This window comes from Gorilla gorilla, chromosome 16 (assembly GCF_029281585.2).
Source record: "Gorilla gorilla gorilla isolate KB3781 chromosome 16, NHGRI_mGorGor1-v2.1_pri, whole genome shotgun sequence".
NCBI lineage: Eukaryota > Metazoa > Chordata > Mammalia > Primates > Hominidae > Gorilla > Gorilla gorilla.
Genome location: NC_073240.2, coordinates 35673548 through 35690219, shown reverse-complemented (window position 1 = coordinate 35690219; position 16672 = coordinate 35673548). Strand labels below are relative to the sequence as shown.

The following is a 16672-nucleotide window of genomic DNA, read 5'->3' as shown; positions in this document are numbered from 1 at the left end:
CTCCTTCAGTAGAATATAAAATCTATGAAGACATGGATTTTTGACTTTTTGTCTGCTACTCTGTCCCCCTTGCCTAGAACAGGACTTGATACACAGCGAGTGCTTAATATATGCAGAACGGATGGATGGATAGATGGCTGATTGAAGCTGCAGCTCAGGGACCATCTGTACCTGGAACCCCCAGGCAGATTTAGATGTTCTTTCCTCCTATATATATCTGCTCTTATCATATTGTATTAATACTTGTTGGTATGTTATTTTCCCCTCTGGGCTAGAAACTAATTTAAGGTTCAGGGCCTAACTGCTTCATCTTTATATAATTGGAAGTGAATATTTAGAGCTTGGTACATGATATGTCTTTTCTTCTTTTTTTTTTTGAGACAGAGTCTCGTTCTGTCGCCCAGGCTAGAGTGAAGTGGCACATCTTTTCTATTTTTATTATTATTTATTTAAGACAGAGTCTTGCTCTGTCATCCAGGCTAGAGTGCAGTGGCATGAACACGGCTCACTACAGCCTTTACCTCCTGGGCTAGAGCAATCCTCCCACTTCAGCCTCCTGAGTAGCTGGGACTACAGGCACGTGCCACCACGCCCGGCTAATTTTTGTATTTTTAGTAGAGACAGGGTTTCACAATGTTGGCCAGGCTGGTCTCGAACTCCTGACCCGTGATCTACCCGCATCCGCCTCCCTAAGTGCTGGGATTACAGGTGTGAGCCACCGCGCCCGGCCTAGGTTAAATAACTTCTAAGGACACAACTAGTAAGCTGCAGCATTAAGATACTAACTCAAACGTATGTCATGCACCCCCTTTATTTTTCATTCTCATACTATCTTTTCTTCACCCTGCCACCTCTGCCCTACCATGTTCTGTCCTGCCCCCACATTTTTTATTTATTCATAGTCTACCCACTACTGCTAGTTCAAATTTCACATATTCAATGAAATCTTCCTTGATTACTCTTATTCATGTTAATTTCTCTTTTTTTTCCAGAAGGCTCCTGAGATAGCTCTCACGGTAAATGGGGGAGGTTATGACATGGGGCATGTGGCCTTGGAGAATAGCCTATTCAAGTCCTAACTGCTTTCACACTCAATATATATTCAGACTCTCCATGCAAAGGCCAATTTGTTTTGCAGGTGATGGATAAAGAACGAATCTCACCCTCCAGTGGTCCCCGATTTCAGGTAGTGTTTTCTCATGATATGGATGTATCTCCTAAGGCTGATGTGGCTGATGATGGATGCAATTGTTTGCATTATTTGGCTGAGTTAAGTTTCCCAGGAGTAGCTGCAGAATGGAGCAGATTTACAAGTGTTAGCCAGACAAACAGCATCCCCACTTTGGGACTAGCATTTAGGACACCAGAAGTCTTTCCTTTCCCTTCTCCACCCCTGCTTCTGTTGGAAGCAGACTTCAACCCCTCCCAAATCTGACTCCTTCAGGGTTCCTACATGAGAAGCAAAAGCTCATTTCCTATTCGCCATTTCCTCATGCTAACACATCCAAAACAGAGACTTTTTGTTGGCTCAGCTGCTTTAATTTTTTTGGTAGAGGAAAATATATCAACATCAGAAACCATTGATTTTTGTTGCTGATGGTCCTTAGAAAGTAATGCAAAAAGTTGCTGAGTTAAAAAAGTATGCCTGATAATCTGCTTTCATTTCCTCCTTTCTCAAGGTGATACAATTACAATCAGAACCTGCAAAAAATCCACAGTAAATTCTTCTCTAATGCCTTTTGCACTTAAAATCTTTAGTAGATACCTTAGCATCTTATTCAGTAATAACATGCCAGCTTAGTCTGTAACTATATATTTGGTCTTCAATTGTGACTACATAAAATGCTGAAATATCTATAACTTGGGAAGCAGCAGAGTTATAAATGCAGGTCTGGTATTAGACAACCTGTGTTCAAATCGCACCTCTATCGTTTATTAACTGTGTGACATTAAGTTCCTTAAGGTCTCTGATAGCCTCATTTTCCTCATCTTAAAATGGGATCCTATCATTTCATAAAGTTGTATTCAATATGAGTAATTAATAATGATAATAGTTCTTTGAAGGCCTACTACACTAGGAATTATGTTGAGCACTTCACACTCATTTTATCTAATTGTGAGAACAGGGCTTCATACACTGTAAACAACCAAAACATACTGAATGACTGAGGCGGGGCTAATGAGGTCCGCAGCTGGCACGCCATTAGAGGAGTCGCCAGTGGAGCTCAGTCATGTCTGCCCACAAAGCGCCTGCGCTTGACCTCTACGTTATATTTACTTTGGCAATGTACAAAGTGGTGAGGACAGTCCTAGCCCGGAGGGCCCCTAACACATTGTCGTCTTCTTATCCTCGGCCCTCTGCGTTAGAGAGGGCTGCCCCGAATCGGCTTTGAACGCTGACTCGCCCTTTTCCAGTCGGCCGTTGAGCCCACTAGTCCGGGCTACGGCGTTTTCCTAACCGAGGTTCAGAGGTGAGATGGAAAATGTACCCGTCTTTATTCTGTTCTCTCCCCTGCAATGACAGGGTGAATGGCGGTGGGGTTGGGGGCGCGTCTCTGGAGTCCCAGTCCGCTCGGGACCCGCGGACCGCCCGGAGGCGACAACGGCCCTGAAATTGGGGGGAGCTTGTTTCCAGCCGGACTGTGTCCCTGGGAGCGCCAGAGCGCCGCGCCTGCGCGCTCAGCCCGTTGCAGCGCCGGCCCTGCGGACGTGCGCGCGCTGCCTTCGCGGCACCTGGGCCTGAGGTGCGTGCCTCCCGGGCCCTCGCCAGCTCCAGATGCGTGAGGAGGACTTCAGAAACCCGACTGAGAAGTGGAGCGACCCCCAGGGAGGGTCGGACCTGCCTCAATACCGCCAAGGTGCCTGGGGACCCAAGAACGGGGGCTCCACAACCTCAGTTCCTGAGCTCCTTTTGCTTTCTCACTTCCCCACCTATTGAGTGCGTCTCACGCGGAGCAGAAATTTGAGAGGAAGGCGTAGAGGGATTTTTTTTTTTTTTTTCTTGCTGTGGGTTGTATCACATGAGGCGTTTTCATCCTGGCTGCAGCCAAAGCAGTTTTTACCCTTGCCCTTCCTTTCTTGGCGTGGGATTTTGTGGTTTCTGGACTCGGCTCGACCATTACGTGCTTATTATTGGTTATGGGCCCTTAGAACGAGGACTGTGTGTCAGTGTCCTTTGTCCAGTGTAGTCCACTGGGAGGGAGAGGTGAGGGTTCAAGGCCAAGAGAATGGGCCCGGGGCGAGTGGGGCAGAAGCAGCCGCCGCAGATTATTCCCCAACTGAAAGTTGTGTGTGTTTCTCTTAGGTCTTTCATTTCTTGTTCGCTTACTTTCGTGAAATCCTCACATCGTTTTAATGGTACTAGTCAAGACAAGAAAATCAACAGGCTTTCAGCCTTGAGGCAACATTGGATATTATTGAGGTCAGTTTTTACAGTTTTTACAGTCTTCACGTAGAGTATCTTGTTCTTGTCAGGATAAATTCTGGATTGAACCACAGAGCAGATCTACTATTCTTTTATTTCAGTTTAAGATAAGAAAAATTACAGTCTTTTTTATTTTTATGTTATCAACAAAAAAAAATCGGTTGAAATGGGATTTGGAGCTCCATGAGTGCGTGAGGTGAGGATCCCTAACCTGACTCTCATAAACAGGAGATAGGATCACCACTTGCCACTAATGGTTCTAACAATCTAGGGCTCCCAGTAAGTGCTTTTCCACGTGGTGGGAGGCAAGTGACAACAGTTATCCAATCTTAGTGCTAACAATGGATGATTAACTATAGCTCCTTTTTGGTACAGGAGCTGTAGGTAGCCAATCCCTGTTTTAATCAGAGGTAGTTGTGGTGTGTGATTTTTTTCTTTTAGGCGTGTTCCACGAAAGCATTTATTAAAGGGAAGAAGAAACATACAAAAGGAATTGAATCTGGCTTTATACCAAAATCCTGTGTGATCATTCAGTCCTGACATTGGACAATTACCAGGCTTTGCCTGACTGGCCTCAAGGGCCAAGCTGCCCTCCCACACCATACTCGATATGGGCCGGTGCATTGCAGTTTTCTGGAGGGGGTTGCGGTCAAGGACTTGCCCTGCCCCTCCTGCTAGATATGCAAATCCCATAACTTCTTTCCTAGCCTGGGTACCTCCATTTGGAGGCCCTCCTAGGAAGGACCGTGGCTAAGACACTGTTCTCCATTTTTGACCCAGCTTCTTTCACTCCTAGACCTTCCCCTCCCTTTCCTATTCTAAAGTTCCATAAGAGGCAGGAGATTTTTGTTAGGGGCTCCTTTCAGTGAGAGGATTACCTCATATGCACTGCATCAACTGACCCTCACCCAGTGTCCTTGTATTTAGTAGACCACTGGGGAGCCAGTGCCTCTTTTTACCACTTGCTTGCACTGTCACAGTAAGTGAATAAAGGCTTGATTACTTTTGGTTTGACTCATTGTCCTGATTGACTACCTTGGCACCTAATTGCTGCCAAGTTCTTTGCAGTTCACTGGATTCGTGACTTAATTTTAATTATCATGACTGTTGCTCTGTATCGGCATGTTTAGAGACTTTGGAGCTTGTTCACCTCTAATTTCTCTAATTCAAGCTACTGAAAATGCATATTCATAGCACCAAGAGTTGATTGTTGGTTAACATTGATATCTGGGTTATATGATATATTTTACTACTATACTGGCTTACAGTCAGATTGTTTTATTTTGCGTGGATTTATGTGGCATTTTCCATTTGGCCTGTAATTAGATGATTTTTATTTAAAATAAATATTTTGGAATAATATGGGTCAAGTGAAGAAAACCAGACACTTGCTTTCTTTAGTCTCATACTTGCTTTCATAGTCTCATACTATGGGCCCCTATCTTTCTCACCTTAATAGATCACTTGGCCACTTTGAATAAAGTGGTCGATTTGTTGTAGGTTCCTTTGTCTAGTATGAAGAGGCATGTTAAGAACAGCTTTCATAAACTTTTTTACTTCTTCCTACAGAAGTTTCACAAAACAATATTTATCCTTGCTATATAGTATGCAGTCTGATACTTTCTACTATTATTTATCCCCTATTTTTATTTATGTATTTATTTTTAAAATTTTTTTGAGAGTCTCGCTCTGTCTCCCAGGCTGGAGTGCGGTGGTGCAATCTTGGCGGCTCACTGCAACCTCCGTCTCCTGGGTTCAAGCAATTCTCCTGACTCAGCCTCCCAAGTAGCTGAAATTACAGGCATGTACCACCACACTCAGCTAATTTTTGTATTTTTAGTAGAGACAGGGTTTCACCATGTTGGCCAGGCTAGCCTCGAACTCCTGACCTCAGGTGATCCCCTGCCTTGGCCTCACAAAGTGCTGGGATTACAGGCATGAGCCACTATGCCAGCCTCCGCTCTTATTTTAAATAACAAAGTGCTGATCATGATCTGCTAAGTTGAATTCACAATCCATTAATGAGTAATATCCTGCAGTTTGAAAAACACTGTGATAAAGTAAAGATATTTGTTCAGTAATTTTTTTTTTCTGTTTCTGATTCATATTGCTAAAGAACCACAGTGGGTATGTTTGTGATTTGGGGTTGAAGGTATCTTCTAGGAGAAAATAGTAACACCGTATTTGTTGGATGTTTGCCAGATCAGCTGACAAAAGAACTCTAGACTTAGAACTCTCTGATCTAGAAGATACATTATATTGAAAGAGCTAGCACAGCTTTTAATTTTTTTTGAAAAAATCTCTGACTCCTTTAAGGGCAGTGCCATAGTAAAGTAATAATGAAAAGAAAATTGGCTTCTCTGATAGAAGATAGAGTATAAGATAGTTATGAAAGTGCTTGCTAAACTTTTTTTTTTTTTTTTTTTTTTTTTTTGAGACAGTCTCGCTCTGTTGCCCAAGCTGGAGTGCAGTGGTGCAATCTTGGCTCAGTGCAACCTCCGCCTCCCCAGTTCAAGCAATTCTCGTGCTGCAGCCTCCCAAGTAGCTGGAATTGACAGATGTGCACTACCACGCCTGGCTAATTTTTGTATTTTTAGTCGAGACGGGGTTTTGCCACGTTGTTCAGGCAGGTCTTAAATTCCTGGCCTCATGTGATCTCCCTGCCTCGGCCTCCCAAAGTGCTGGGATTACAGGTGTGAGCCACTGCACTGGGCCAGTTTTTTAAATCTTTATATTAACGCTTAAGACCAAAATAACCCTTTTACTATATTGCCTGATGGGCAAAGCACACTCAAGTTCCAATTACTTAGTCATAGATAGCTATATAAGTAACCAATTTGTCGATCTTATTACCTCTATGCTTGTCTTTTGGGAATTTCACAACAAAGTGAAAAGGAGAATTTTTTTTTTTTTTTTTTTTTGAGATGGATTCTCACCCAGGCTGGATTGCAATGGCATGATCTCGGCTCACTGTAACCTTTGCCTCCTGGGTTCAAGTGATTCTCCTGCCTCAGCCTCCTGAGTAGCTGGGATTACAGGTGTGCACTACCACACCCGGCTAATTTTTGTATTATTACTAGAGACGGGGTTTCACCATGTTGGCCAGGCTGGTCTCAATATTCCTGACCTCAGGTGATCCACCAGCCTCAGCCTCCCAAAGTGCAGGATTACAGGCGTGAGCCACGGCGCCAGGTGAGAAATTTTTAAAACCTGTAAATTTAGTCAGTGGGTTTATCTCTTATTGAGAAACGCTTAAAAATGTTACTAAGACGATAAGGATAACATTTTAAAATTTGATTAGCGTTGAGCTAAATAGTTCCTTAGATTTATGTATTGCTTCACTGTTTTTTAGCACATTCATATACATTATCTCCATTGATTTTTGACAACAGCTTGTGGTGGTAGACAATCCAGGAGACCTTTTCCCCATTTTACAGATGAGAACTCTGTATTTCCTTCTTCCTACCACCAAGATCGTATAGTGGCAAATCCAGGACTAGAACCCAGGTCTTCTGTGAATTTTCTCCTAGTCCACACTGTCCTTGTTGGTCTAAAGAAGTAATTGAGAATAACTCATGTTAAATTTGTGGCTAAGAAATCCACCTATGATAAGTGAAATGTTCTGTTCTAAGAGCATATTTACAATGTGCTATAATTGAATGCAAGTATATCTTATTTTTAGTATTATGTTTTGATTTGTTACCTTTCTAGCCCATTTTTTAAAATGATGGCAACTAAATACTGCCAAATCTACCTAATAATGAAATAGGAAAATTGGAATTAAAATATCTATTTCATGTTAAGAAATTCAGCCTAGTCCTCATTTAATGTAGCATCTCAATTAGAAAAATAGCTTAAAATTGTATTGATTTTTAGATATTTCTTTTAAAGACTCATATCTCTGTATGTATAAAATTAGTATTATTATTCTAAAGTATTACTTAAAATGATTATTAACTTGTAAACACTAAGTCCAGATTCTCCTTTGCCTTTAATATCTTCAGCCAAAGAACAACTTAAGTTACATTTCATATGAATAAATAATTTTAAAATTAATACTTTTTTTCCTTTAATTTTTAGACATCTGTGGAATTTAAGAACAGTATGGAGCTCGTCAGAGTATATCATTGAAGAATATGATGGCTGAAAACAATTTAAAAATGCTAAAGATTCAACAGTGTGTGGTAGCCAACAAACTACCTAGAAACAGGCCATATGTTTGCAATATTTGCTTTAAGCACTTTGAAACACCATCAAAATTAGCTAGGCACTATCTCATTCATACTGGTCAAAAGCCATTTGAATGTGATGTGTGTCATAAAACCTTTAGACAACTAGTTCATCTGGAGAGGCATCAACTAACTCATAGTCTGCCTTTTAAATGTAGTATTTGTCAGCGCCACTTTAAAAATCTGAAGACATTTGTGAAGCACCAACAACTTCACAATGAAACCTATCAGAATAATGTTAAACAGGTCAGAAGATTGCTGGAGGCCAAGCAAGAAAAGTCAATGTATGGAGTGTATAATACTTTTACCACAGAGGAAAGATGGGCATTACACCCGTGCTCTAAGTCTGATCCCATGTATAGCATGAAAAGAAGAAAGAATATTCATGCATGTACAATCTGTGGCAAGATGTTTCCATCACAGTCAAAACTTGATAGGCATGTACTTATTCATACTGGTCAGAGGCCTTTTAAATGTGTCTTGTGTACTAAATCTTTTCGACAGTCAACTCACTTAAAAATCCACCAACTTACACATTCAGAAGAAAGACCTTTTCAATGTTGTTTTTGTCAAAAAGGATTTAAGATTCAAAGCAAACTTCTGAAGCATAAACAAATCCATACTAGGAATAAGGCTTTTCGGGCTCTTTTATTAAAGAAGAGGCGTACAGAATCTCGCCCCCTGCCTAATAAGTTAAATGCAAATCAGGGTAGTTTTGAAAATGGTGAGATTGGTGAATCTGAGGAGAATAATCCACTCGATGTCCACTCAATTTATATTGTCCCTTTTCAGTGTCCAAAGTGTGAAAAGTGTTTTGAATCAGAGCAGATTCTCAATGAACACAGCTGTTTTGCTGCTAGAGGTGGCAAAATTCCAAGCAGGTTCAAAAGAAGCTACAACTATAAAACCATTGTTAAAAAAATCTTGGCCAAGCTTAAGCGTGCTAGGAGTAAAAAATTAGATAACTTTCAATCTGAGAAAAAAGTATTTAAAAAGAGTTTCTTGAGAAATTGTGATCTTATTTCTGGTGAGCAGAGCTCTGAACAAACCCAGAGAACATTTGTGGGTTCTCTTGGCAAACATGGAACATATAAAACAATTGGCAATAGAAAGAAGAAAACATTGACTTTGCCATTTTCTTGGCAAAATATGGGAAAAAATTTGAAAGGCATCCTTACGACAGAAAACATATTAAGCATTGATAATTCAGTGAATAAGAAAGACTTGTCAATCTGTGGTTCATCAGGTGAGGAATTCTTTAATAACTGTGAGGTACTTCAGTGTGGTTTTTCAGTTCCAAGGGAAAACATACGTACTAGACATAAGATATGTCCTTGTGACAAATGTGAGAAGGTATTTCCTTCTATATCCAAACTAAAAAGACACTATTTAATTCATACTGGACAGAGGCCCTTTGGCTGTAATATTTGTGGGAAATCTTTTAGACAGTCAGCTCACTTAAAAAGACATGAACAGACTCATAATGAAAAGAGTCCTTATGCATCTCTTTGCCAAGTAGAATTTGGAAACTTCAACAATCTTTCTAATCATTCAGGTAATAATGTTAACTATAATGCTTCCCAACAATGTCAGGCTCCTGGTGTTCAAAAATACGAGGTCTCAGAGTCAGATCAAATGTCAGGAGTTAAGGCAGAGTCACAGGATTTTATTCCTGGTAGCACCGGGCAACCCTGTCTTCCTAATGTACTTTTGGAATCAGAGCAAAGCAATCCTTTTTGCAGTTATTCAGAACATCAGGAGAAAAATGATGTCTTCCTGTACCGATGCAGTGTTTGTGCTAAAAGTTTCCGATCTCCATCTAAACTGGAAAGACACTACCTAATTCATGCAGGGCAGAAACCATTTGAATGCTCAGTTTGTGGCAAAACATTCAGACAGGCTCCTCACTGGAAGAGACATCAACTTACTCACTTTAAAGAACGACCACAAGGGAAAGTGGTTGCCTTAGATTCGGTTATGTAAATTGTCGCAACCACTAACAATTGTGGTCTCTGGTGATCTTATTTTTAAAGCCTGTATTATTTAAAACGCATTTTTATTGAAAGGCCTGCATTAAACTGAATGGTTTCACAGGCATTTGCTTGTCCTGCATAGTAAGGAGGTAGAATACATAGAAAATTAATACGATGTTTTAGAAACAGCCAAGTTAATTTTAGAGGCAAGAACATGATTTGATGCTATAAAGTAGGCATTTTAATATTGTAAACGTATGCTTTGGCTGTATTGAAAAATATAAATCCATGATGGCTGTACAAATAATTTAGCCTCATTCATTTTTTAAAGGAATTATTCCTTAAGACATGCCATCTCTTTTTAGATATACTCAAAAGACTGAGAGGCAAAACTTGGCTTTTAGCTGCAGCACATAGCCCTGTTATATTTGATTTATTTTACATTTCATATGAAAGCATAATTTTGTCCACATGTGACTCAAATTGCATTGGTAATTTTTTTTTTTTTTTGTAAATTTAAAAAACTACAGAGACACTAAAGGTGAAAATGGATGAGACAATTATAGTATGATTTTCATTGGTCTTTTTTTTTTGAGACGGAGTCTCACTCTTTCGCCAGGCTAGAGTGCAGTGGCGCCATCTAGGCTCACTGCAACCTCCGCATCCCAGATTCCAGCGATTCTCCTGCCTCAGCCTCCTGAGTAGCTGGGATTACAGGTGCCTGCCATCACGCCTGGCTAATTTTTGTATTTTTAGTAGAGACGGGGGTTTACCAAGTTGGCCAGGATGGTCTCGATCTCTTGACCTTGTGATTCACCCGCCTCGGCCTCCCAAAGTGCTGGGATTACAGGCATGAGCCACCGCACCCGACGGTCTTTTCAAAGCTATTTATTTTTAGGACTGTGGTAATTTCACCTTCAGGTGATAAGGACTTTTTTTTTCTCCCAGCTAGTGCTATCTTTCTCAAAATAATTTAAAAGTAGGCGAGAGGCTAGGATGTACCTATATTTACCATGTTTACTTACCAGGAATATTTTCTAAGTGCCATAGTCTTTTTCATAATACGTATGAGTTTTATCTTTTCAGAGGAATAATTTCAAGTCATTTATTTGCTCATTAATGATAGCAGTAGTCATAGACTTAAGTCTATTCTAGAGATCTTCATCTCCATAAGACTTTTACATTTATTTTAGTAAACTTTTCTTTCTATGCCTCTTTAATGGAGTGGTTCTGTTATTTAAGCCTGTTCTAAGTTTGATCAAATGGCAATGACTAGGTCTAGTTTTAGTTTTTATTTTTGCAAGAGTCTATTGCTAAAGAATTTTATTTTGATCCTTGTTAAATTTTTATTTTAATTAATAAGGTAGTCATTCCTGTAGAGGGATAAGATGCTTGTAGAGTTATGGGTATCATTCCAAATAGAACTGTTATGATTTGGGAAATATTCTTTACTACAAAGGACTTATTTCATAATAACAAATTGTCCTTCATATTTGCCTTTGTTTATAAAATCTTCAGGAATGACATTCTCTAGCAATAAAAGGAATGAACCGTTATGTTTCTAAGCTGAAAAGAGGAACAGGTGGGTAATTATCCTACCATACTTAAGTATAGTGGAAAATCCTCTATTGAGAATGTGGATAAATGAACAATTGTAAGTTTTGCATCATAAACTGAGAACTTTCTTTTGACGGGGGAGGCGGGAGGGATAGTAGGTGGGGGTGATCTGCTTGCTTCTTTTTACCACAGGTGATTTTTAAGTAACTTGGGTTTAATTTACAGAGATGAAACATGACAGTCTGAGTAAAATACCCAATGATGTAGAAGTGTGCCTGTTTATTATGTAGATACAGACATCCAGCAAAAACAGGAGAATCACATGCTTTAAAGAACACTTTCTCTTAGGTTTCCTTGAGATATGTTCCTCCAGTGCAAGCAAGATAATGGTTTACAGAATTTGCTTTACACAAAACTTTTCAAGAACTCATCTGTTACACAAAAGCAAGGAATAACTAGTTTATATTTTCCAATAATGTTCAAGGTTTTCTCCTTAATATGTTTGAAATTATTGATTTTGGCATTTTTCTAAGCAATTTATGTAATTTTATTTGAAGAAAATGTTTTGTATAATGTTTTTCCCAGCCTAAACAGGGAGAGTCCTAACAGTGTTGTGCTTGTATGATTATGAGACTTTATTTGTGTAAGTGATACTACTATACTTTATTTTTGACCCATGCCTTTTTAAGCTGTTTCATATTGAAAGTTGGAATATTGTAAAAATTTTGTCAAAGATGTACTGTAGTGCTATTTGAAGTACCTGTAACAAAACACAGTTGGCCCTCTGTATCCATGTACTCTGCATCTGTGGATTAAACCAATTGCAGATCAAAAATATTAGAAAAAATAATATAAAAATAATACAAATAAAAATACAGTATAACAGTTATTTAAATAGCATTTACATTGCATTAGGTATTAGTCTAGGGATAAAGTATACAGGAGGATGTGCGTTGGTTATATACAAATATGTCATTTTATGTAAGGGACTTGAGTATACTTGGATTTTTGGTATCTGTGGGTTGGGGGGACGGTCCAGGAACCAATACCCCATGGATACCAAGGGACAACTGTACTTATTTACCTTTATTGTCATTGCAAGCTTCTTATGGAAACTTTATAGGAATGAAAATATACATGTTAAGAAGATTAAACATTAGATAGTAGATGGTTTGTTGCATGCTAGAACTGTTAGTATTGTTGAATCAATTACTTTGGTTTCATGAAAAAATAAACGATAAATATCTTTAAAGAGAACTAGAAGAATTTTTTGTTTGAGTGATTCCAGGCTGTAGTATGATCATTTACTGAAGTAGTTTGATTGGCTGGCTAACTTAGAATTATTGTTTCTTGTTTTGTACTGCAATAGGGGTTATAATTGTAAGATAAAAATGTGTGTGTGTTTAAGGGAAGTAGGTGGTGGTTAAAATTCTTGGAAAATTTTCAGAATACTTTAAAAATAAAGTTCCAAGTTACACAGTTTGGCCTTTTTTTTGGGGGGGGGGGGTGGGGAATTACAAAATATTGGAGCCAAGGTACTGATTGTTGGATACTTTTGTAGGTCCACTCCAATCTACCTTCTACACCAAATTTACGTGGATATTTGATCATTTACCCTCTTGTTCATGTTACATTTCCATGCTGTTCCCTTCTGTGGAAAAAAAAAAAATCCTTTGACAGCTCCCTATCACCTACAAAAGAATATGTTAACTCCATTGTATGTTGTATGGTCTACGTATTTATCTGTTTGTCCTCCTTTTTGGTCTTTCTCTTCAGATTTGTACTAAAGAAATACAGAATTAGGGGCCGGGCACAGTGGCTCAAGCCTGTAATCACAGCACTTTGGGAGGCCGAGGTAGGAGGATTGCTTGAAGCCAGGAGTTTGAGACAGTCAACAAAGCAAGACCACTGTCACTTAAAAAAAAAATTTTTTTTTAAGCCAGGTGAGGTGGTGGCACACACCTGTGGTCTCAGCTGCTCTCAGAACACAGAGGCGGGAGGATCGCTTGAGCCCAAGAATTGGAAGTTGAAGTGAGCTATGATCATGTCTCTGCACTCCAGCCTTCGATGCCTGGGTGACAGAGCAAGATCATCTCTTTAAAAAACAGTATATAGAATTGGTTTCTCCAATACATACTAGTATTGTTATTCTTTTTGCTTTCCATCGTGTCTATCTTGTGTCAACTTAAATTAGAAACAGACAATCTGTTCAAAGAAGAAATTTAGCTGAGTCAAGTTTCTTTTTTTTCATGATTATGGGGGAAAACAAAAGTGCTTAAAACTGACTTGCACAGAACACGGATTTCAATGTACATGTTATATAAGACAACCAATTAGAATTATATTTTTAGGATGCAGCAACAGTCTTTGAAATCTTTTACAAGAATCTTTGTTAGAAATAACATTTGCCAAGTACTGTTTTATGATGCAGAATGGTGTCTGCTTTTTTGAAGCTACAGGGAAGGAACATTTAATCCCTAGCTTGTTGAGATTTCTCCTTATTGCCAGTTAGAAGGGCTTAGAATTTAAGGGCTAATTCTATTAAGGGAATTCTATTAGCAGTAAGAGAAAAAAAAGGAAAGGTAACTGAAAAGTAATATAATGGTATTACATGAAATATAGAACATGTAATATTTTGCATCTAAATTGGCAATCTATTTGTTCTTTGAAGTTTGAGCTTAAATACTACCTCCGGGAGCCTCTCTGATTTACACAAGTTCTCCATCCCCTGTATTCCCCTTAATTTTTGTTTATAACTCTGTTGATCTTCCACTAGAAACTAGTGGTTTTCAAACTTTAGTGTGAATTGGGCTTGTTAAAAGCATGGATTGCTGGGCTGCATCCTCAGAGTTCCTGATTCAGTGTCTTAGGACCCCAAAATTTGCATTTAGTGACTAAGGTTAGCTGTTGTGAGACTACACTCTGAGATCCACTGAACTACATGCTTCTGGAAAGCAACAGAATGAATCTATATCATTTATAGTGAAGGCTTAATACTGTGGCAAACATTAGGTTCTCAAATATATGTTGAATGTATGAAGGAAGAAATTAATGAATGGAGCAATTATTACCAATCTTTTATGTTTTCCTTAAATCCACAATTTCACTTAGATCCTTTCAGAGGATGAATTTGCCTTCTACTGTGTTGTGATCAAAGCTTGTCCAACATGCCCTCTCTAAACTTGTCTTCACTCAAAACTTTATCTTTTCTCTGTTTCTCTTCATCTGTCTCAGAATAATGTTCCTTCATGTTTCTGAAGCTAGCTTTTTTTCTTGCCCACTTCTGGGAACTTAATAGTCCCTTTTTCTGGTATCTAGTTTTCCTCTCTCCAATTGTTCTTTCCCCTCCACCTAAAAACAATTTCATGTGTTCCCTATTCAGTAATGGTGCTTTTGGCTGCAAGTGACAGAATACCTGACTCAAACTGCTTTAGCAATAAGGATCTTAATGGGCTTACATGACTTGAAAGTCTAGTGAATAAATAAGCTTCAGAGTTGTTGAATCACATTGTTGAACTGATTGTGCGTGCTTCTGTCTGCTCTACCTTTCACAATGGGATGGCTATTTTCCTGTGGTTTTAGGATGCTTTGTAATCAATACCTCATGCCCCCTTCTCAGGGGGTAGGGCATGGCAGATAGTGAGTGAGAGAGCTAGAAACTCACACAAGACCAAGGGACAACTTTCCCAAAAGCCTATAGCAAAACTCTCTTCTCATCTGCCAGAATTGCTTCACAAAACACATTTTTCTTTGTTTGTTGTTTTGTTTTTTTGTTTTTGTGATGGAGTCTGTGTTTCGCAGGCTGGAGTGCAGTGGTGCGATCTCGGCTCACTGCAACCTCTGCCTCCCGGGTTCAAGCTATTCTTCTGCCTCAGCCTCCCTGAGTAGCTGGGATTACAGGTGCGTGCCAGCACACCCAGCTAATTTTTGTATTTTTAGTAGAGATGGGGTTTCATCATGTTGGCCAGGCTGGGCTTGAACTCCTGACCTCAAGTGATCCACCAGCCTCAGCCTTCTAAAGTGCTGGGATTACAGGTGTGAGCCACCATACAGGTGTGAGCCACCGTGCCCGGCCCACATTTCTGAACCAATCACTGACAAGGATAATCTGGAACTGGGGCTGGAATTCAACTTCCTTTTAAGCACATGGTTTCCAGGGAGTGATATGGATTACTGGTCAAATTTGAAGTTGTGTTTAGAAAGAGAAATGAATGGATAAGCAATCTATGTTGTTCTCTGTACCTAGCTTAAAAAGGTGTGTTTGTGGCGACAAACAACTTTAGTTTTGTTATTTTGGATACTGTCACAATTGACTTTTTTTCTTTTATGGTAAGAACTATTGCAAATTTATCTTCCACCTACTTCCTTCATCGCCTTTTCACTCACTAACTTCTTAGCCCTTTATTATTGAATACATGTTTTCTTCACCATCCTTTGGGAGTTGCTCTCTCAGTGGCTATTGTAGTGGTCATTGTTGGTTGTAACCACATCTCCTTCTCCCTTCACTGTATATCAGCCAAGTAGTCAGGGTTAGACTGACCTAGTTGCAGCTCAGCCATGGGTCGTGATCAGTCTAAGGCTGTCAGAATACTCACATCTCCCTTGCCATGATGACTGTTCAGAAATAGGTAACCCAGGTCTAAGCCAGGGTAATTGGCTTGGGGGTGAGCACTGACCTAAGTTAATTCTATCAGAGCAAAACCATGTACTTGCTTTAGTGATTCAGGAAGGATTAGTGGGTGTACAGAAGAAGCTCCCTCCATTTTGGTACCATGAGGGACACTCATCTGGTGAAGTCAAAACAGAGGGAATGGGGTAGGGGGGCAAAGAAAAGAATCACAGAGTAATGGAGCTGGAAACCTGATTCAACTGCCTGAAGCCTAACTTATCACCCCTATAGATTTTATTACCCCTATAGATTTTACTTACTGTTAGCCAATTTAGAAGTAGATTTTCTTACAACATATCCCAATTACTAATGGTCACCAATGGTCTCCTAATTGCCAAGCTCATGGTCTTTTTGAAATTCTTGTCCTTTCAGATTTCTTTGAAGCATTTGACACTGGTGACAATCTTGTCATTTGAAACCCTATCTTGACTCCCTGGTTCCTTTGCTTTCTGTCTACAAAACACATTGTAGAAAGCTTGTAAAGAGGAAACCATAAAATATACATAATTTTAGAATGTCCAAAACCATCAGTCAGAAACTTAGTTAAGAGAAGTTGATAAGAAAAGTAGATAGAGATGAGAGCAAGAGGGAGGGGAGATATTATGATACTACGTTTTGTCATAAATCTGCTAGGTATTATAAATTAGAACCATTTACATGTTAGATCAGTAGAAAGCTACATGTGATCTGTAGCTTATTGGTTTAATTTTTTTTTTTTTGGAGATGGAGTCTCGTTCTGTCACCCAGGCTAGGGTGCAGTGGTGCGATCTTGGCTCACTGCAATCTCTGCCTCCCAGGTTCAAGTGATTCCCGTGCCTCA

The 16672-nt window shown here is 39.4% G+C and overlaps 1 protein-coding gene across 2 annotated transcripts; it reads left to right on the top strand.

The window, feature by feature from the left end:
* Window positions 1–2166: 2166 nt before the first annotated feature.
* On the top strand, window positions 2167–12662 carry ZNF770 (zinc finger protein 770). Of its 2 annotated transcripts, none has more exons than XM_055363253.2 (3): window positions 2167–2471; window positions 3305–3421; window positions 7505–12662. In XM_055363253.2, the coding sequence occupies exon 3, from the start codon at window positions 7561–7563 to the stop codon at window positions 9634–9636; it is 2076 nt and encodes a 691-aa protein (XP_055219228.1). In that variant the 5' UTR covers window positions 2167–2471; window positions 3305–3421; window positions 7505–7560; the 3' UTR covers window positions 9637–12662. The 2 variants fall into 2 exon arrangements, with proteins under 2 accessions (XP_055219228.1, XP_004055985.1); XM_004055937.5 differs by lacking the exon at window positions 2167–2471 and adding an exon at window positions 2645–2858.
* The last annotated feature ends 4010 nt before the right edge of the window (window positions 12663–16672 follow it).